This window comes from Eleutherodactylus coqui, chromosome 9 (assembly GCF_035609145.1).
Source record: "Eleutherodactylus coqui strain aEleCoq1 chromosome 9, aEleCoq1.hap1, whole genome shotgun sequence".
Lineage (NCBI taxonomy): Eukaryota > Metazoa > Chordata > Amphibia > Anura > Eleutherodactylidae > Eleutherodactylus > Eleutherodactylus coqui.
Genome location: NC_089845.1, coordinates 126570955 through 126594666, shown reverse-complemented (window position 1 = coordinate 126594666; position 23712 = coordinate 126570955). Strand labels below are relative to the sequence as shown.

The 23712-nt window shown below is 42.7% G+C and overlaps 1 protein-coding gene across 1 annotated transcript in view; it reads left to right on the top strand.

The window, feature by feature from the left end:
* Nucleotides 1-23712, top strand: part of FAM83A (family with sequence similarity 83 member A) — a 58751-nt gene that overhangs the window by 3881 nt on the left and 31158 nt on the right. The window contains exons 2-3 of the mRNA XM_066578482.1: nucleotides 11178-11345; nucleotides 20077-20201. Of these exons, the coding sequence (XP_066434579.1) occupies nucleotides 11178-11345; nucleotides 20077-20201 (293 nt within the window). The remainder of the gene's footprint in view (nucleotides 1-11177; nucleotides 11346-20076; nucleotides 20202-23712) is intronic.

The following is a 23712-nucleotide window of genomic DNA, read 5'->3' as shown; positions in this document are numbered from 1 at the left end:
GGATGAAATTAATGGTAGTCAAGGGGTTCCATGTGGCACTGCTGATTTCTGTTATTTGACGAATCCAGCATCACGTTTTTTTTCGTTCCTCTGTTTCATGATGCAACAGAAAAATGCAAACTGTAAACGGAGATGTGAACAAAGCTAAAAACGTGTATGGCTGCGTCTGCAAAACGACCCTTCAACAGTTGTTCAACCATCAAATTACTTCTAACTAATGTGAATACCCACCTTTAGGCAGCCAGAAACCCAGCTCTGCGCCATTCATCAATAACAGTAGCAGCAGAAAAACTGGATGACAACTAAGTTATTTCACCTTCCTGAGGAGTTGTCACCCAGCTTTCTGAGACATATAAAAAGCAAATCAGTCAAGTATTGCAGCCGAATAGGACTGAGTGGAAGTCATTGTATATCTACTCAGATTTGCCAAGCAGAGATTGTCAACCAGCCTAGGTACGCTGGGTGACAACCTCTATGGGGTCTGCCATGGTGACTATATTGGTTGTAACTTAGCTTTTCCTGGAACAGATAATTACTCATAAAAGGTTCAATAAGATATTGCACATCTTCATGACATGTATTTCTTGTTTTAGGTCACTAAAATGTATAAGTCAGTGCAGAGGCGTAACTTGAAGCTTCTGGACCCTAATGCAAAACCTGTAACAGGGCCCCCAACTATAATGCTTTATTCATAGTACTGGGCAGTTCCTTATATGGAGAGGAGAGGCCTTATGGGCCACCTTAGACTCCTGGGCCTGGGTGCAACCACATCCCCTATAGTTATGCCAGTGGGTCAATGCCATAACTATAGGGTAAAGCAAGTGAGCAACCTGAACGGGTCCCTACAAGACAGTTCTTGCAGCATGAGGATCAGCTCAATAGTATCTACTAGCCCGGGGGTATAACCTGCCTCCATCTAGGGATGATAATCATAAACTTGACAGCTTTCATTGAGCAGACCTTCAGTGAACTAGTATTCAGAACCCGTCCTGTCACCCTCCATCACTCATCGAATTACTTGTTGAGTTGAAGTGATGGATTTTTTTTACTTTTCACATCAAAAACCTGAATTTTGTATTCAACTCTTTGAAGTTGAATTACTGTAGTTGTACTTTCTAATAAGTTTCTCAAATTAAGGGAAAGCTTCGCTATTGAACCAGAATTTACATCATTGCACAAATAAAATCCACATAAAATATTGATCAACTTTACAAATTCTTTGCTTTATGCATCTCGTTCTGATTTTTGTGGCACGATGTTTTCTTCTCTACATACAGCTAAGGGTTTATTTAGATGAACCATTGAAAAGTTATGGCCAAGATCCTCAGGCACAACCACTTTGAACTCTGTCCGTTGCTGTCTGATGTGCAGGATGCCACACATTTACATGTACTATTTTTGTCCAAGAATAGGACGTGCTACATACGTTACGTTCCCATTTCGCACAATGTTTGACTATGTTGGTGTATTCCGTGACACCACCCCTCACCCGGCACAGATAATCCCTTCACTCTTCACTCAGCCAGAGCGGCGCATTGACACTGTTTACTGTACATTTTCAAGGATTAACGTCATTGCTTTTATTTGTGACACAACATTGTTTGTATTCATTCCCAGTGCTGAAATGACTTGTTGCATCTAAACTACATTAAAGGGGTTATCTAGATCAGAAAATCCATGTTCATACACACTATTAGGGAGCTGAGGAGGGGGTCTCCTGTTCTGGATCCTCATCTCTTAGTTACAAAGAGTGTCTCTTGCTCTGGAGGACCTGTTCTGTCCTACATCACACAGACAACTATTAATATGAATGGGCAAATGTGTAATGCTTTATATTGCCTGTGGTGGCGCTGCAGGGAAATTGAACACTTACTGCCAGGTTTCCTTAAAGAATACAGCTTATGGCTAGGGTTTCAACAGGAGGACACTTTGTGATCAGCTGATTCTCACAAGGCCATTTTAATCAGTCCAAAGTGAAAAGACCCTTTTTCCTAATTCAGATTACCTGGGATCAAGCTGTTATTGCCAAGTCCTACCGATCAAGACCTGCTCTTTGCACTGACTCACCATTCTGGCTTATTAAGTGGAGTCTCAAGAGATGTCACCCCTCTGAAAGACCTGAATAGCTGAATACATATAGAAGCCTCCACTACTATCTCCACAATATAGATTCCACTCTATACCATGGCCCCCTTCACATATATGTCTGGCCTTCCCGGTATAGTACAAAAGTGCCGGTGGAACATTTTTCTGTCTGGAGATAACATGAGACACTAATAACCCCTAAACACTCCAAGACGTACAGATACGGCATGGAGGTTTGGAGTTTGTATGGAGGTGGATCGTGATCGGAGCTGTAACCCTTTAAATGCCACTGTCAATTCTGAAAGCGGAATTTAATTCCCCGATCAATGTTTAGGGTCCTGAATGGCTCCACTCTCCCAGGACTGCTATTGCAGATTGCCAAAGGCATCGCTTGATGGATTGCCTGTCAGATTGCGGTACTATGGTATTACATCATACTGTATGTGCAATCAAACCATCACAATTTAATTGTTGATGTAAAAATCAGTTTAAAATGATTACTTTAAAAAAAAGTTAAAAAGTTTAAAAATAAAACCCTTTTGCCATATTTATAAAAAAAAAATGTAAATTAAAAAAACCAAACACATATTTGGTATCACTGCGTCCATAAAAGTCTGATCTATCAAAGTAACATATTATTTAACCCGCATGGTGAACATCGTCAGAAAATAGAAAAAATACACCAGAATTGCATTTTTCACCCTGTCTCAAAAAAAAATAATAAAGAGTTATCAAAAAGTCATATATACTCCAAAATGGTACCAATAGAATCTACAGGATGTCCCACAAAAAACAAGCCCTCGCTCAACTACGTCAATGGAAAAATAAAAAAGCTATGTCTGTCAGAAGATGGCGGCAGAAAATAATTGTATTTTTTGCAAAAATATATTACATTTTAAAGATAGTAGTGCAAAAAATATATATATATATATAATGTAGGTATCGTAATAATCATTCTGACCCAAAGGATAGTTATGTCATTTTTGCTGTAGGGAGTACACAGTAGAAAAAATTCACAATTTTGCACTGTAGATGGAGCATCCATAGGAGCCCATTTACAGGGGAAAAACACACTATGTAGTGACAGTAGTAACTAACAGAGGTGATCTGGGTCTGCTAGGAACCTGCAGCTCTGCATTAGCAGGGAGCACCTGGCAGTCATGTGATTGCCAGGTAGAATAGTGGAGGTAATACTTCCGCTTTGTCTCTTCACTGCATAGCGCACATTCAGCGCTATGCTATGTAGCCTGTAAAGGAGAAAGTAGGTCCTGAGAGCCGAGGACCCGACCCGCTCCTGCTGGATTGCACAAGTAGGAGCTTTAATCCAGCACTGTATTTTTCCTATCGGCTGGGATTAAAGCCCAAGACCAAGCACTGCAAATTTACAGTGCTTGGTCCTCAAGACGTTAAAGCTTATCATTGCTTATTTGTGCCTTTATCCTCAGAACAAATTAGAGGATGTAAATGACGGGGAGAAATAGTGAGCAGTAATACGTCTTTTTCTGTACAGAACAGATCCCATAATTATCCAAGTCTGTACTCACAGTCTTGAACAAGGGTGGAACTGATAAGGTATCAAGATATTTACTGTACGATATCTCTGTGAATATTGCCCGTGTAAAGACACCCATAATGCTATATGCACACTTTTGGGAATATCAAAGTCGGTTTATGGTTTACCCTGGCCGGGGGTAAGTAGCTCCACAGATAGTATCCGTAGGGGGGGCCCTTCTTTTAATTAATTTAGTCTTTCAAAATCTTCGGTTAACCAAATAGTGATATCTGAATAATGAGACTATACACTCAGTATCCACTGAACAACTGATTAGCACAGCACCTTTGGGGAAGCAGTACACTGATGAGTCAACCATGATCCAATCGATTGGAGATGACATGGGGCGCAAGTACTCACGATTTAATACATCTCTGAAACTTAGCTTCCAGATGCTTGCTGTCGATCTCTTCTGTACTGCTGTCATCTTTTTTCCCTTCGAAATCTCAGCATGCTGTCAGTGGATGAAATTGGGCAATTGTCTCTGGAACCTAGACTTTAAGTGAGTCTGCCTCTCTCTCGGGTGCAAAAGTCCAGCTGCAGGTCAACTCTGCTGCAGCTCCCACTAGCTGAGCAACACCAGAGCTCAGGAACACGACTTCACTTTTATATTAGCCAATCAGTGCACAGCTCAGATCCTGTCAGTCCATAGCAGCACAAATCAGAATGACCAGTCATGTGAAGCTCCTGGCAGGATCATAAAACAAAATACAATACTAACATATATATTTAGTTTTAACCCCTTACACCTGCACTTGATCATAGTTGTGGGACTCTCCAATCTGACTCCTTTATTTCATGTGACAGTTAATACATATACAAATACATGGATGGTCCAGGTCCAACTAGTGTGGTCTCTCTTCTCTGACTCATAGAGAAGGGTTCTGACCAGGGGTCCCTTCTGCGATATTCATATGTTCTAAAGCACTTGTACAAAAAGATTGTCATGAAAAGATTTCTCAAAGGTCCATTTTAAAAATAACCATAACCCATTTACCATTCTTGTAATTCTCATCTAATTCTGTCTACACCCAATACATGGTGGGTGACAACCACTTACAACAGCCACTAAAGTGTCTATGTGGGTTGTCACCAGGGTGGTCTCACTGGGCACATCCTATGTCATTACTGAAGGCACTCCCACTGGGCACCTAGAACTAGCACCACTAATTCCAGACTTTGTACCCAAAACTATGACAAGCTATTGAAATAGTCTAGCAATGTTATTTAAGCTCTGTATGATTTGGGCGCTTCATAGTAAATAAGGGAAAGGGGTATCAATAAAAAGGAATGGAACCTAGCAATGCAAGGCCAACCCTGGTTGTCACCCAGTTCTCCATAGACATTGTTACGGTAGTCCTGTAAATATATAGGTGAACCAGGAGCCCAGGATGAACAAAACTATTATCCAACTTCCAGGACAGGAATGGTTTTTTATAGGGTTAATTCACATGAAGGCATTTACGCAGCGTATTAAGCATGCAGAATTTGATAAAATAAACAATATAATGCACAAAAATAGCACATATTAACCTTAACTCCCCATTGAAATCAATGTGAGCATGCTGGCGTGTCTGTTTGCAGTACGCAGGACATGCGTACTCCAAAAAATACAGTAAAATACATACACGTGTGGACAAGAAACGCAACGTTTAGCGCGCAAATATGCAACGCAAATGTGTGCAGAAATATTCTTACGCCCGTGTGAAGCCGGCCTTATCCTGTTTTTTCAGGTCAACCTGAAACTATATCAGACAAATGTAGAAGGACAGAAAAATAACAGCGCCTCACGTGTTGTGTAATATGCGGGGTTAATGTTGTCATTGTTGAGCCGCTTACATAAGATGTATCTGTCACTTATCTTCATAGCTCTATAAATCAGGGATTAATCTCATTGTAAATGTATAATGCTAAACTTACGTATACAAAGTGCTTAGCTTTATGAAAGGCTCCATTGTCGTACTCAGGATATGAGTAGATGCCATCCTGACCCCGGCATGGCCGCAGGAAGAAAGAGCATGTAGAGCTTGACGGATGAGTGTTTGAATACATCATGTGTAATAATGTAATCATGTAGAATGGAGCTTATGTAAACAATAAGAACAAAGGGGTATATGTACTTACAGCGGCGTTTCATAGGTAAATTTTACGCCAATGTAAGCGCGCCAAATGTATTAAGAGGCTCAAACTTCTTAATATACTTGGTGGCACCTCCATACAGCAGATTGAACCTACGCCAACTAAGAGCTACTGTAGGTTTCAACTATAATTTGCACCAGTGTCTTGTATAAATATAGTGAATCTGACAGGCCGCACACGGTCACGCCGCTAGCGCTAGTTATAGGCACTGGCAATACTCCCAGACAGAAGACCTTCAATCAGCAGGTGCTCTCCTGGCACATTCCCTGCGGCTTTCGAATGGTGGCTGTGGAAATGGCTCTTCCAGGAGAACAGGCCCGGGCTGGGGTGCGGCAGGAATTCTGGTTCCATAAAAAAATACATTGTACAGTGCCTAAGTAGCAGTGCCAAACAATGTCTACATTAATAACACCATGCGGTGCTCAAGTAACAGCTCCATACATGAAGAAAGGTCTCATTCACACCTACGTGAGGCCTCCACTGTGATTTCAATGAAAATACTAGAATCAGCGGATTGAGCGCATACCGAACCCAATTAGCACCGGACAGACCCCACTGACTATAATGAGGTCTGTCCGGCCCCTGACTAATGCCGCCAGAAATTCTCCCAGATGAAATAGTGCATCCTGCTGTACTATTTCTTCTGGGATTTCGTGCCGGATCTGCACCTACGATGCGATTGTGAAAGGGGTCTAATTTAATAATAATGCCACAGTATATAATGTCTAAGTAATACTGTTTTTTACTGGACCCAACTGTTTGTCTATGCATGGTTACAGTGGTGGCCTGATCATCAGGGCCCAGTAGCTTCAAGTTACCCTGGTTTATTGCCAGCTTTACCTGTAGACTCACATTACTTACTACTGTAGATATCTGAGGTTACTTATTAGCAAAGGAGAGGCAGAGTATATGCCTGGTCTGTGGAGCAATGCACATATTAGTCCAAGTAATTGACGGGTTAAAAGAGTCCATGTGATTATTGCGTGTATCTTTTATGCACCCTGATCTGAAGTAGGCCTAGGCTCTCATGCTATAAGGGACCCCAAAGGTCCAGCAGAAGACAACCACATTGGGAGCCAACCAATCACTCCAGTAATTTCTTAGGGGCCCTTGGGAAAATGAAAGCAGTGACTTGATTCCTTGCTATGGACAACTACTCCAATTTTCTCCAACAATCTCACTATCCTATTATCTAAGGCTCCTTAGATATTTGCCCGCACTACAAGCGCCGACCGACAAGGAGCATGCCATTCAACGTTAGTTGAAAATAATAGAATGGTAGAGTTGGAAGGGACCTCCAGGGTCATCTGGTTCAAACCCCTTGGTTCATCCTGGTCCAACGAAAATAATTGCATGGGCATGTTATGTGCTGTTTGAGGATGAATGAATGTAAGTACAATCGCTTGGCAGCATACTGCTATCGTTGACCGACTGCACATCTATTCAGTTACACGGAGAGGTGTGCAGCCAACCAGTAAGCAGTTCTGCACTCAAGTAAATGAGCTGATCAACTGACGAATGAGTGCATTCTCATTTGTCGGCTAATTGTTTACATTTTTACATAGCCCTATAAACAGGCAAACATTTTTGCCCAATGATCAGACATGTTTGTTTATTCTCCTAGAGCAGTAGCGTGCCATACATCTACTTACAGGCCCTGTTGTGCCTCATGAGTCATTTATAGGCCCCTATGTGTCTCCTGAGTCATTTATAGGCGCCGCTGTGCCTTAGCAATAAAAAGAAAACTCATCTCTATCACGATCTCACAGCATCCTCCACCGCCATCTTCTGTCTTGACCGCCTTGGGCCAGGATCGTGCAGAATGATGCAGTTGGTGAAATAACATCATCACACCATCTGCATAAAACTGGACAGTGAAACAGGAAGCACTCGATTTCTTGCAGTGTGTCATAGTGCCATAGTCAGTTGTATCAGCATCTTTAAGACACTGATACAATTGCTCTCAAAGAATGAGGACTAGATTGATCCTACCTTTGAATGGGCCTTTCCTCCCCTACCCAACCCTCCCCCCAATCCTCATTGGGCCCTGGAACCTACCCGGGTTTGCCTGGTACTGACGTCGTCCCAGGTTGGGCACCACCAAAGTTATGGGTGGGGACATTATCCAATAAATAATGTATTATGATTAATTACATAGAACTAATTCCTTATATAAATCAACTAGCTGATATACCCGGCTTCGCCCGAGTTAATTTGGTACTGGTGTTTATCTGGTGTTCACACGGAAAATCTAATGAAGTCGTGGTTACTTTAGAGATACTGAGGAAAAACATATGTTCACCATTTTGCATAGTTCTCTGCGTTACCCAGGAAACACCACGTGGAGGTAACCATGCGACGTTTCCTTTATATAAAATGACATCAGGAAGTGAGAGAATTAGATTACATACGTAAAATGTGGACGCTAACTCTTTTGCGCTTAGAATTGAATAATCAAGTTGGGACCCATTAACTTTTCATATTTATGACACAATCAATGCTTGTGCCAAATTTCATGTTTCTATGACATTGGGAAGTGAGAGATTTGGATTATGTACGTAAAATTTGGACGCTAATTCTTTTGCGCATAGAATTGAATAATGGAGTTGGGACCCATTAGCTTTTCCTATTTATGACATAATCAATGCTCATGCCAAATTTCCCGTTTCTATGACACCGGAAAGTGAGAAAATTACATTCCGCACGTAAAATTTGGACGCTAATTCTTTTGCGCATAGAATTGAATAATCGAGTTGGGACCCATTAGCTTTTCCTATTTATGACATAATCAATGCTCGTGCCAAATTTTCCGTTTCTATGACACCGGAAAGTGAGAAAATTAGATTCCGTACGTAAAATTTGGACGCTAATTCTTTTGCGCATAGAATTGAATAATGGAGTTGGGACCCATTAGCTTTTACTATTTATGACATAATCAATGCTCGTGCCAAATTTCCTGTTTCTATGACATCGGAAAGTGAAAAAATTACATTCCGCACGTACAATTTGGACGCTAATTCTTTTGTGCATATAATTGAATAATCGAGTTGGGACCCATTAGCTTTTCCTATTTATGACATAATCAATGCTCGTGCCAAATTTCCCGTTTCTATGACACCGGAATGTGAGAAAATTAGATTCCGTACGTAAAATTTGGACGCTAATTCTTTTGCGCATAGAATTGAATAATCGAGTTGGGACCCATTAGCTTTTCCTATTTATGACATAATCAATGCTCGAGCCAAATTTCCCGTTTCTATGCCACCGGAAAGTGAGAAAATTACATTCCGCACGTAAAATTTCGACGCCAATTCTTTTGCGCTAGAATTGAATAATCGAGTTGGGACCCATTCGCTTTTCCTATTTATGACATAATCAATGCTCGTGCCAAATTTCACGTTTCTATGACACCGGAAAGTGAGAAAATTACATTCCGCACGGAAAATTTGGACGCTAATTCTTTTGCGCATAGAATTGAATAATCGAGTTGGGACCCATTAGCTTTTCCTATTTATGACATAATCAATGCTCGAGCCAAATTTCCCGTTTCTATGCCACCGGAAAGTGAGAAAATTACATTCCGCACGTAAAATTTCGACGCCAATTCTTTTGCGCTAGAATTGAATAATCGAGTTGGGACCCATTCGCTTTTCCTATTTATGACATAATCAATGCTCGTGCCAAATTTCACGTTTCTATGACACCGGAAAGTGAGAAAATTACATTCCGCACGGAAAATTTGGACGCTAATTCTTTTGCGCATAGAATTGAATAATCGAGTTGGGACCCATTAACTTTTCCTATTTATGACATAATCTATGCTCCTGCCAAATTTCCTGTTTCTATGACATTGGGAAGTGAGAGATTTAGATTATGTACGTAAAATTTTGACGCCAATTCTTTTGCGCATAGAATTGAATAATCGAGTTGGGACCCATTAGCTTTTCCTATTTATGACATAATCAATGCTCGTGCCAAATTTCCCGTTTCTATGACATTGGAAAGTTACAGATTTAGATTATGTACGTTAAATTTCGACGCCAATTCTTTTGCGCTAGAATTGAATAATCGAGTTGGAACCCAATTTCTTTTCCTATTTTGGAGATAATCTATGTTCGTGCCAAAATTCATGTTTCTACGATATCGGGAAGTTGGAGAACTTTTGGCGAGTCAGTCAGTGAGTCAGTCAGTGAGTGAGTCAGTCAGGGTGCGGGCAGACGAGCGCATAAACGGCGCGTTTTTGCGACCAAACGTATATACGTGACCATCTGAGGCAATGGTTTCGAATGTATTCGTTCACATGCCCGCACCCTCAGGGTGCATTCACACGAACGTATATCGGCTCGGGTTTTACGCCGAGCCGATATACGTTGTGCTCGTGTGCAGGGGGGGGGGGGAGGATGGAAGAGCCAGGGCCAGGAACTGTGCTCCCGCCCCCTCTCTGCCTCCTCTCCGCCCCTCTGCACTATTTGCAATGGGGAGAGGCGGGACGGGGGCGGGGCTAATTCCCGGCCGTTAGCCCCGCCCCGTCCCGCCTCCTCTCATTGCAAATAGTGCAGAGGGGCGGAGAGGAGGCAGAGAGGGGGGCGGGAGCTCAGTTCCTGCACTTGGCTCTTCCATCCTCCCCCCCCCTGCACCCGAGGACAACCTATATCGGCTCGGCGTAAAACCCGAGCCGATATACGTTCGTGTGAATGCACCCTGAGGGTGCGGGCATGTGAACGAATACATTCGAAACCATTGCCTCAGATGGTCACGTATATACGTTTGGTCGCAAAAACGCGCCGTTTATGCGCTCGTCTGCCCGCACCCTCAGGGTGCATTCACACGAACGTATATCGGCTCGGGTTTTACGCCGAGCCGATATACGTTGTCCTCGGGTGCAGGGGGGGGGAGGATGGAAGAGCCAAGTGCAGGAACTGAGCTCCCGCCCCCCCTCTCTGCCTCCTCTCCGCCCCTCTGCACTATTTGCAATGAGAGGAGGCGGGACGGGGCGGGGCTAACGTCCGTGAATTAGCCCCGCCCCGTCCCGCCTCTCCCCATTGCAAATAGTGCAGAGGGGCGGAGAGGAGGCAGAGAGGGGGCGGGAGCACAGTTCCTGGCCCTGGCTCTTCCATCCTCCCCCCCCCCTGCACACGAGCACAACGTATATCGGCTCGGCGTAAAACCCGAGCCGATATACGTTCGTGTGAATGCACCCTTATATATATAGACAAGACCAGTGGGAACCACATCAGTGACTGGAGAGGGGGCATTATCCCAAATATAAATGACTAGGATTATTTATGTAACACTTATTCCTCGTATGAAATTAAACTTCATTAATTCATTAATTATTTGTAAATTTTCCTCACATATTATGACACTAGAGACTAATCCTATTTTGTCCTATTGTGTTCAGGTCTTAGCCATAGTGATGGATGAATTCACCGACGCCGAGATATTCTGTGATGTATTAGAAGCTGCGAACAAAAGGAACGTGTTTGTCTATTTACTTCTTGACACCTGCAAGTTGCCGTCTTTCATGGACATGTGCGAGAAACTACAAATCAAAGACCTGCACCTCAAGGTAGACAGTGTAATCCACCAGCATTATTATCTCTCCTCCTTGTGTAATACATCTAAGGGTGCCTACCCACTTGCGATTTTTTTTCCTGTGATGTTTTGCGTTTTTTCTCAAGAGGAATTAGTATAGAATGTGTTCTTGTCCATCTGGGGTTTTTTTCCGTTTCGTGGGGTTTTTTCACATAGGAACTGTCAGTTGCATATGTGTCCTTATTTTTCTCTTAATGCACCCATGATTGTCAATGGAGGGCTGCAAAAAACGCGGCGAAAACGCCGCGTTTTTCACGCGCGAAAATCGGCAACGCAAGTGGGTAGGTGCCCTTATGTGTTAATTAGTGTTGTAAGAAATGATTTACTAATCATACTCAGAAGGTAGACAAGGTGAGGAAGATGCACTGAAGCACCATGTTAAAGAGTGGACAAGGGACAGTGATGTGAATATTGTGGACGTAGGGCATGTAAAACAGGCTTGAGGGGGTGAAACTCATGCAAATGTTCTCAAAGTGGGCTTTTCCTGGAGTTTTTTGTTGGTGTTCCTGGGTAATTTGGGGTGGTACTTAAAATGGGCCATTAATGGGGATTCAGATGTTGTGAGGTCTGCAGATGACTGCTGTGGGGCCCATGATGGGAGAGAGTCCAGGACTGAACTGCTCCGTCAGGCCATAGCTATAAGAAGTGTAACCACAGAAGTGGCACCTCGGTCCAAAAGCATCCCTGACACATAAAAAGGTACCAGTATTATAAATGTCCCATGGTCGGAGACCAAGAACTATATGTTCCACCTCTGTCCTGTACCATACTGTAAGCATACAGCACAGTGATGACACAGACTCAAGAACTGTTCCCCTGCTGTTTCCATCCCATAGTAATGTGTAGGATCAGAGATAACACCGATCTCCACTGTTTTGCCCCTTAGATACTTCCTTTGTAACTCCATCGGTGGCACCCATGAATTGATCACAGGGTGCCCATGAGTTGATATGGTAGTTGGCAACCTAAGAAAGACCTTGTTAAGGTACCTTTATATGGGCTGACAGGCAGGCGCATAAGCGCCCGACAGCTGGCCCATGGACTATTGCCCGACTATCTCTCCTGTGACTACACAGGAGTGATAGTCGTTCAAGTGAATGGAGGCGGATTGGCATGGGATCGTTCACGATACATTGAATGGCTTCTGTTTACACGGGCTGACAGTTGCTTGATTTTTAGTTCTGCTAAATATGAAACGACTCCAACAGGTGAGCGATTTCTCGCTCAGTACCTTGTTAATGGATGCGTGTACACTGGACGATTGTCACCCAAATTAGCTGTTTCTAGCAAGAATTCAGGCGATAATCGCCCCTGTAAAGTTACCTTTAGGTCTTGCCTATGGTGCCTATCAGTTTATTCTGGTAATAATATTCAGTCAATAATTCATTTGAACACAAAGCTTTTCCAATGTACTTTAACTAAAAATGAAAAGTGAAAGTCCTCAGGAGGGACAAAAAAAGAAATAAAGTTCAATAAAGTTTTGTGGAAAAAGTACCATAAGTAAAAAATTAATGTTTTTATTCAATAAACGTGACATATAATGAAAAGAAGACATATTTGACATTGATACAATCATAACACCCTATACAATAAATTTAACTTGTCGTTTGTACTAGCGAACACAAAAAAATAAAAAAATTGGAAGAATTGGCAACTCACCCACTTTCCCAAAAAACACAATTTAACCTGCAAAAAGCAGGTCCTCCTAAAACTATATCAACAAAAAAGGGTACTTTTGCATACCCGAATTTTCTATTTCCTGGAGTCCATAGGCAGCACAAGTGTAAATGAATTAAGTCTCCTAGGTACAACCAAGCAGAGACAGGTTAATAATCAGTAATTAACTAATTAATCAATTAGCCTACCCTATAAAGCAAGACAGAGGGCCTAGAGTCAGTGTATCATAATAAAGCAGTATTAAGTTATAACGTAGGCCCAATGCACACGGGCGTATTTGCACTGCAGCAAATACTGCCCATAGGACATGCTAAGTGAAACGCTTTTTCATGCCCACGAGCAGAAATCAACTGCGATTTTCCGCTCGCAAGGGGAAAATCGCAGCATGTCCTATTCTAGTGCGAGCCTTGCACAGGCTCACACGAACAGCTTCCATTGCAGTCAATGGAAGCCGTCCGTCCCGCGGCGGGTCTCCGCGGTTCTGCGTCATCGCCGACACGACACTCTACAGTACACATGTCTGGCAGTGCATCAGCCGGTACATCCACAGAGCAGAGAGAAGACTACAAGAAAGGGTGCAGCGGAATCAGACCCAGGGTGCAAGGTCTGATTCCACTGCGCAGACAGAATCCGACCTGGCTGTGTGCATTCAGCCTTAGGGTGGGAGACTTATAGTGCCTACAGACTCCAGGAAATGGAAATTTTGGGTAAACAAATTTGCACTTTCCTGATCATCCTACGACAGCACAAGCACAAATGGGATTTATAAAGCATAAAAACTATGCCTTATATGGGTAGGATAGCAGATGCTGTTTCTTGTACTCATTTAACCTCCTAAGGGCGAGCACCCACTGGCGTTTTTTTACCTGCGTTTTGCGTTTTTCCTGCACAGGCATAGAGATAACATGTGTTCCTGTCCACTGGCGTTTTTTTTGCGTTGCGTTTGCGTTTTTAACATAGGAACTGTCAGTTGCATATGTGTCCTTATTTTTCTCCTAATGCACCCATGAAAGTCAACGGAAATTAATGGAAAAGCCGCGAAAACGCCGCAAAAAACGCGCGGAAAAATCGCGGGAAACGCGGCGAAAACGCTGCGTTTTTTTCCCGCGGAAAACGCAAACGCCAGTGGGTGCTCGCCCTAAGGATGGAAGGCTGAGTCAACCTTGAGCCAGCTACTTAAGCAGTGCAGGGATTGAGGCCGCAACCTTCAGGTTGTGAGTGAGAGCTTAGGACTGCATTTCTTCTGCCTTAAAGGGGTTTTCTCGTGAAAGCAAGTGGGTCTATACACTTCTGTATGGCCATATTAATGCACTTTGTAATATACATTGTGCATTAAATATGAGCCATACAGAAGTTATTCACTTACCCCCTCCAGTGCTAGCGTCACTGTCTCCATGGAGCCGTCTAATTTCAGCGTCTAATCGCCCGATTAGACACGCTTGTGCAGAAGGGTCTTCTCCCTTCTGGTCGGTCCGGGCACGAGCGGCGTTCTGGCTCCGCCCCTTCTACGTGTCATCACGTAGCTCCGCCCCGTCACGTGTGCCGATTCCAGCCAATCAGGAGGCTGGAATCGGCAATGGACCACACAGAGCCCACGGTGCACCATGGGAGAAGACCCGCGGTGCATCGTGGGTGAAGATCCCGGCGGCCATCTTGGAGAAGGAAGAAGTAGGAAGAAGGAAGAAGTCGCAGAGAGGGGATTCGGGTAAGTAAATTTTTTTTTTTTATTTCAACACATCCCTTGGGTTTGTCCTGCGCTGAACGGGGGGCCTATGCAAAAAAAAACAAAAATGTTTCGGCGCGAGACAACCCCTTTAACACTGCGCCACATAAGGCTCTAGGATGCAGTTGTAGAATATGCTCCGATGTATAGTGTATATGAGATAAGGTAGCCCCAAGAAGTCAGAAAATGTTTTAATTAGCCCTCTAATCCACCTTGCGAGGGTGGCTTTGCTTGCCTTTCGTCCTTTATTGGGACCTTGGTGTTGTAGTAACAGTGCCTCTGAGTCTTATGGATATACAGTAGGACTGCTCTTTTGACATCAAGAGTATGCTGCTTTTCTTGTTCTTCATCCTGCAGATCTGGAAATACTACAAGTACTAGAGATGAGCGAGCAAGCCCTGTAAAAGCAGATACTCGAGCGAGCATCGCATACTCGTCTGAGAAAATGCGGGGGGGCGGTGGGGGGAAGAACGCAGGGGAAAGTGAGAGAGATCTCTCTTTCTCTTTTCCACCTGCTCCCACCCGCTCCCCCCGCCGCCCCCCTGCATTTGCTCGGAGGGGTATGCAGATACTCGAGAAGAGCGATGCTCGCTCGAGTATCTGTCTTGACCTATCTTTGGTGCACAAAACACAGGAGTGCCCATAGATTCCTAAGGGAGCTGGGAAAAAAGGGAGGGGGAGGGGGAGGGGAAGTGAGAATGAGCCCTTATAAAAAGCCCTTTGAGGGCAACCAAAATGCTAATGTGGCCCTTGGTGAAAATGAGTTTGACACCCCTGCTTTAGCACCTTCCTCAATTCTTTGGGTATGAGAGAGGGGAGGGTACACAAATACTAGTTTTCCTCTTCAGCTAACAGACCGTCTTTTCCTGGGTTTGCTGAGAGTGGTGCCAGGAGAAGAAGTTTGACTTTAGCGCTCCACTCTTTCAACACTTAGATAATTTTTTGACTCTCCTGATATGAATGGCCGAGAGCCGCAGGACGTATTTTTCTGCATCAGTAGCCTGTTTTCACAGGTCATCTGCTAGCTTTTGGTGCCTCCCTGCTTATAATAGAAAATCAGAGGGTAAGTTGTCCAACTGTACCAGAACATGATAATTGTGGAGGTAAGCCAGAAAGTGGGACAGGACTAGTTTGGCCACTCTCAGTTGTTTCATGTTAGAGGATAAGGCCTTGTTCTTCTTCTCCATCCTTTGAACCCAAAGATACAACTCATGGTTACCTCAACCTCAGGAGGAGGTATCAGTAGGTAGGAGTCTCTGGGTATAACAGAAGGGTGGATTAATATTTCCCTGTCTAGGTACTGGTGGCATCTGTTCCAGGAGAAAGAATATTGCTCTGCAATGTTCAAATGTACACCTTTGATGGACTGGCGATTATGGCATTAGTGAGATGACCCAATACTCTCAAGGCAAATAAGACCATAGTTCTGTGGTGGGATATAAGGATCTTTACTGATCAAAGTCTTGACTATATGCTTTCTGGAGACAGTTTCCAATAGGAACTGGAGGGAGACCACAATGAAGCCAAGGTATTTTAATTATTGAGAGGGAATGAGATGGGACTTGTTGAGATTGATTAAAATCCATGGTCCTGCAGGAGTTAAATTGTTACTAACCAATTGTTTAGCTATGATATGATGCATATACCTTTCATTCTGAGAATAAGGTTGGTACCACCATAAATGCACTCTGCACTGACGATATGATGAATGACAAATATGTGGAATGAAAATGGTGGAATCCAGTGTCCATGTGAAATGTAATTCTCAAAAACGTCCTTTGGCTGGGAAAGTTCGGCACATAAAAGATAGGCCTCTGTGAGATCTACGTTGGCAAGGAAGTTTCCTGTGATGAGTGAGTGGATAGTCCCTATTTTGAATTTCTTTTTGTGAATGAATTGGTTGAGGAAGGTGAGGTCCTTGACTATCCTTCACTTTCCAACTTACTTTGGGACCGGGAATATTTTGGAATAGAATTCTTGCCACCTTATCTGTAGATGCTCCTTCCTGAATTCTTGAAGGAAAAAAAAAATAACTGGATTCCTGCTGGTGGTGAGACAGAAATGATCTTTAGAAAGCCTAAGAATTCTACCACTTAAACTCTTTTTGAAGTTGATGAGACTCAGGTATCTGATGACGTACTTGACCACTGAGAAGAAAAAGACTCTTAAACTTGGAACTAGCCTTGGTTCTATAGGCCAGGCTGAAGTTTTCTAATAATTATTTGCTGCCTTATTGAAGAGGGCTGTTTTTTTTTCTTCTGGGAATTCATTCTCTTCTTCTGTTAGGATATTTATTACTTGTTCTGGATCTTGGAGATCCTTTCCTTGTGGTCTCAAAATGACTTAGGTAGCATCTTCTTTTTAATCTCAGGAAATTTCTCTTCTTTTAACCCGCTCAGAGACTCTTCTCTAACTACGGCCAAACAGAGAACTAGGTGAAATGGGGGAGGGAATACAAAAGTGGTTCAGGTAGGGAATATCTCCTAGTCATTGTTAGTTAGGGCCATAGACCTGGAAGAGAATTTGATGATATCCAGTGAAGAAATTCCGATGCTAATAAAAGGTACCTTCTGCAGGATCTCATCCGTATGTACTCTATCTTCTAAATACTTTGTTAAGTTGCTCAGTCAGGCTCGGAGGGCTCTGGCCTCTAGGAGTGATGCTACCTTTGCTGCAGCTGAACCAGATCATAGGTTTTCTTTATACTGAACTCTGCTTTTTGGTCCATAATATGCTTCAAAAGCGAGGACTCCTCCAATCAAACTATGGTTTTTCTGACTCGTGTGGCGCAGAGTGTTAAGGCAGCGGAATGCAGTCCTAAGCTCTCACTCACAACCTGAAGGTTGCGGGTTCAATCCCCACATGGTGTAGGTAGCCAGCTCAAGTTTGACTCAGCCTTCCATCCTTCCGAGATTGGTAAAATGAGCACCCAGCTTGCTGGGGAATAATAAACAAATTACCTGAAAGCGCTGCAGAATAAGTTGGCGCTATTCAAATAACAAGTCTCTTTCCCCACTCCTCCTTTTTGGGAAATCAAATAAACATTTATGTTCATATGAAACATCTCTTTCTGATTCTACTGTAGACTTATCAGCTTTTAATAAGGCATGCATCTGGATCGTCTGAATCTGACAGCGAAGAACAGTAATGAGATCTTCTCATTTTTTTGTGCCTCTGTGAAGATCTCCATTTTCAAAACGGAGGACAACTAATCTTTGAACCATGATTGGGATTCCTGTGCTTCCCCTTTAGGCAGACTGAGCAAGACCTCCAACTAGGCTAAATTTGCCAGCTCCACTTTCAGTGACCTATCTATCGCAACCCTTAGGGTGAGCGGTTGCGCTCTGCCTGGCTACTGATGATGCACTAGCATCAATTTTGGTGACGTGTCAGATGTCCCAACTTGTATCCGACTTTTGGCACACACTATACCAGTGATGTGCTCTGCCATGTTACTTCAAGTGAGGCATTGCTGCCAAAGATTCAATAGGTGTCTTTTACACTGTATTATGCTCGCGGTAATTACTTTCAACAGTGCCTCGCACACACAGTGCGCGCAAAAAAACGTGACATGCTCTATGTTAGAAAGTATTATATTCACATACATGCCAAAATGGTGTATGTGGATTTGTCGGTACACAGGAGATACACGGAAAACGCTCACGTGAGAGAGCCCCAAAAGAGCAGCAGGGAAGAAACATCTAATTGGTTCAGAGCACAGATTGCAGCTCTGACATCACACCACGAAGAACCCGCCCACTCAGTGAGCATAGAGGAAAAATGTGCATTTATAGAAATCAGCAAATTTTGGTTTTTCTGACAACGTTCACTGTGCGGGTTAAATAATGCATTACTTTGATAGATCAAGCTTTTATGGATGCAGCAATACCAAATATATATTTTTGTTTTATTGTTTAGATTTTTTTTTTATTAAAAATATGGCAAAAAGAAGATTTTTTAACTTTTATTACCTTAAAGTTTTTTTAATAATTATCAACTTTTTTAAACTTATTTTTACAGTTTTATCAGTCCTCAGAAGGGACAAGAACTTGCGATAGTTTGATCACTCCTGCAGTATGATGTAATGGCATAACATTACATTATGCCGCAATCTGACAGGCATTCTATAAAGCCATGTCACAGGCATGGATTGATAGGCACTCTGCAATGGCTGCCCTGGGCCTTTCATAAGGCCCCCGGCTGCCATGACAACCGTACAACAACCTACGATCTCATCGCAGGGGCCATACATTGTTCAGGGCATTTAAAGGGATAACAGCTCTGATATGCAGCTTGGTTAATCGGAGCTGTTGCAAGCGGGTGCTGGCTGTAAAAAAAAAGCAGCCGGCACCCACATTGTATGGAGCGGGATTACTCTGCGATCTCCCGCCATACACACCCCGAAGCTGCAGGACCTAACTGTTTGACCTTTAGAGTTAAGGGGTTAAACTAGTTTGCCAAAATCTGTGCATCTTTGTTTGTTGTGTGCAAATGAACATGTTTTGCACATGCAAAAAGTACAGTAAAATGCACGGATGCACGCGTAAAGCCGCCTACAGACGGCCGGGTCGGATCCTGCTGTGAGAATTCTCACAGCGAGATGCGGACCCGTGCCGATGCAGAGACCTGCAGCTCACCCGCTCCCTGTGTCTTCTGTTTCCTGCTATGCGCCGACTGCCGCCCAGCCGGGGGGTGCCAGAGCGGAGCCGGCCTGTCACCACTGACATTTTTGTGTGAGCCTCTGCGAGACCCGCACATAAATAGAACATGCCGCGATTTGTTTTCCACGTGTGTTTTTACGCGGACAAATTGCGGCCATCTGCATAGGATTGCGTTTTGTAATGCAATCCTTTGCAGGCGGGCATAGGCGGAAATTCTGCGGGAAATTCTGCGGGAAATCCCGCCGCGGAATTTCCGCCCGTGTGCAGGGGGCCTAAGAAAGCCTTGTTTAGTGCGCAAAAAAGTTACGCTGAGGTGTGCGCAAATACACACACGTGAAGGGGGCTTAAAGCTACAGGTTGCACAGAACATTTCTGGCTGCTCTTTATCTAATACACATATTCACCTACCTAAGAAGGGATTATATTACAACAATAGTCATAGTAGTCGTTATTTATATTGTGCCAAAAATAGTCCGCCCCGCTGTACAAATATGAGGGTCATTGGAAAAAGTTGGAGGAAACTCCTAGGTAAGCCATGTGTTTTCATATGTCTCCATCATTTGCTTGGTATTTTATGATATGAGTGTCATACAGTGCTTATCTTCCATGCATCGTGTCCTGATATCATCTTCTGATACTTGCAGAACGTATCGGTGAGGAGCGTAAATGGAGAAGTTTACTGTTCAAAATCCGGCAAGAAGTTTTTTGGCCGAATTACTGAAAAGATTATTATATCGGACTGGAGGTTTGCTATGTCCGGGACATACAGGTACAAGACCTTCTGTCTCTATATTCTTTGTATTTCCATGTAGTTGCTGTAGAAAGTTTAGACTAGGAATATATGCCAAAATGTCATAATTGGCCCTGCCTGGAGCAGAACCATGTACCCATTGGTTTAAACTTGGTCAAACCAAGAGGCTCCAGGAATACTATTGGACTAATCTGTGGCAGTATGCCCCACCACAGATTAAGCCCTTCATATGGCTAGAATATGCCATCACTTTCTGATCAGTGGCTGGTGGGGACTCTCAGGCCAAGGTGGGATCTACCCTCTAACAAGAGACAATATAGAAAGAGAGAAACCAACTCGCCAGCCCACTCCAGGTCCACGGGAGAGAACGGACCATTCAGATAAGCAAGCAACGTTAAAAGGAATTCCAGCTCGTCCAGAGAACCTGAATAATATTAAACTTCCACTTTATTTCATAAATATTAAAAAGTGAATGATGACCCCCACTACAGAAACCTCTCTTCATTCACATGAGTGTAAAAAAATCATGCCATCAAAAATAGAACATTGGCGCCCATTTTCGGTCACTGATTTTTCACGCTGCGTGAAAAGATAGTTCATGCCCTATCTTTTGCCGAGATACGCTGGAGGCCCCCATAGGGAGGGAGTTTAGCTGCATTCAACGCTAAGAAAAGAAGTCAGCTGCCTCTATTTAATCATCAACAGTCATTCCGAAGATTTCTGTCGATCAAGGGATTTCTGGGCAGCAGCGTATTTTTTCGTCAGGACGCCATAGTCGCCCGTGTGAATAGACGAGAAAATGCTAATTAAGATTGGTACTCAATTGCAGCTTTTCTTCATTCACGCGATTGTACGACGCGTGCGGTTGACCGTAAAAACGCATACGGCCTTGTGAATGAGCCCTTAGTCGTAACAGTTTATTCACTGAGACAGTAGGGTTCTAGTATTGTATAGATTAATTCACTGAAAAGGACCCACTAGAAAATCTAATTTTTATTATTAAAAAATAACTTTTATTTATCCTATTAAAAATTGACAAACATATATGACAACAAAAAATGTTTTTAAAAATAATGCCTCCGTTATCAATGCTGTGTTAGCAAAGAATAACAGTAATTTTGATATTTGTTATTTCTTTTGTGGAGGTATAAAAGTGTAATAGGGAACACCCTGAAATTGGTCTGTTACCCAGAGATACAAGGGTCACAGAGTAACCAGTTGGCCCAGATTCAGCCTTGACTGTATTAAGGAATAAACCGAAGGTCTCGTATAATTATTCCACTACTTTGGTGCAGTTTATTATAATTTGTTGAAACTGGTACACACGTAGTTATTCTCAAAAAAACGTGGATATTTAGGAAGATATTGCACTCCTAAGGCGCAATGATTGATATTTTTTTGCAATCGATGCGCCTTCTTTTGTTAAAACGATCGACGCGTTTCCTCGGCTCCTAATTATTTAGCCGATTCATCAGGATCAGAGTATCATGTTGTATTATTGTCCACTCAGGGATATATAACTGGGTGTTTACAAGATCGCACGAGGGGCGTGATGCTCAAATTACGATAACTAGCAGTTAATTTTCCTAGCAATAATAGCCCACTTTGGTTACCAAGTTAGAGGCTACTTTACTGGAAAAAGATGTTTGCTCAGATACAGATATCCGATTGAGTCTATGATGACGTCTGATGAATTTAGGGCGCAATCATAGAAACATGTAATGCACTGCGGTGCTGTCATGCGTGTTATGTTTGCCGTTAAAGAGGCAATTATAGATGAGTGTATATGTTTCCACCATATAGTGCTGTAAGGTTATTCAACCGCCGAGAATGAGCTGAGGTAGCTGAATGAGCTAGATAACATTGCTCATTGAAAAGTCAGCTAACCACTGTATAGCTCAAATGAAATAATTGAGGCGCTATGAATCAGCTAAGGTAGCTGAATGAGCTAGATACTATTGCTCATTAAAGGTCAGCAAACCACTGAGCTAGATAACATTGCTCATTGGAAATCAGCTAATGTTGCCTACTGCCAGAATATCATGAGACACAGATCTCAGCGGTTGCTCTGCGATTGTGTGTGTGTGTATGTGTGTACATTTGGAGTGGGCAACATCAAGCTAAACACTCCAAACGTTTGCATAGGCATGAATCAACTTAGGAGGTTAGCTGATTTCCAATGAGCAATGTTATCTAGCTCAGTCAGCTACCTCAGCTGTTTCATAGCACTTGAATAATTTCAATGGGCTATATAGTGGTGAGCTGACCCCCAATGAGCAATATCACCTAGCTCATGCAGCTACCTCACCTGATGCATAACACTTGAACAATTGCAATGAGCTACATAGTGGTTTGCTGACCTTTAATGAGCAATAGTATCTAGCTCATTCAGCTACCTCAGCTGATTCATAGCGCCTCAATTATTTCATTTGAGCTATACAGTGGTTAGCTGACTTTTCAATGAGCAATGTTATCTAGCTCATTCAGCTACCTCAGCTCATTCTCGGCGGTTGAATAACCTTACAGCACTATATGGTGGAAACATATACACTCATCTATAATTGCCTCTTTAACGGCAAACATAACACGCATGACAGCACCGCAGTGCATTACATGTTTCTATGATTGCGCCCTAAATTCATCAGACGTCATCATAGACTCAATCGCATATCTGTATCTGAGCAAACATCTCTTTTTCCAGTAAAGTAGCCTCTAACTTGGTAACCAAAGTGGGCTATTATTGCTAGGAAAATTAACTGCTCTTTATCGTAATTTGAGCATCACGCCCCTCGTGCGATCTTGTAAACACCCAGTTATATATCCCTGAGTGGACAATAATACAACATGATACTCTGATCCTGATGAATCGGCTAAATAATTAGGAGCCGAGGAAACGCGTCGATCGTTTTAACAAAAGAAGGCGCATCGATTGCAAAAAAATATCAATCATTGCGCCTTAGGAGTGCAATATCTTCCTAAATATCCACGTTTTTTTGAGAATAACTACGTGTGTACCAGTTTCAACAAATTATAATAAACTGCACCAAAGTAGTGGAATAATTATACGAGACCTTCGGTTTATTCCTTAATACAGTCAAGGCCGAATCTGGGCCAACTGGTTACTCTGTGACCCTTGTATCTCTGGGTAACAGACCAATTTCAGGGTGTTCCCTATTACACTTTTATACCTCCACAAAAGAAATAACAAATATCAAAATTACTGTTATTCTTTGCTAACACAGCATTGATAACGGAGGCATTATTTTTAAAAACATTTTTTGTTGTCATATATGTTTGTCAATTTTTAATAGGATAAATAAAAGTTATTTTTTAATAATAAAAATTAGATTTTCTAGTGGGTCCTTTTCAGTGACTTAGTCGTAACAGAGATGAACCACCAACACGTTGTTTAAAAGATAAATAGATAATTACAGACACTTGATAGAGCAGTCACCAACATCATAATATCTCAAAGTTGTTACATAGTTGCTAAATATATTAACCTCTTAATGACCGCCGATACACCTTT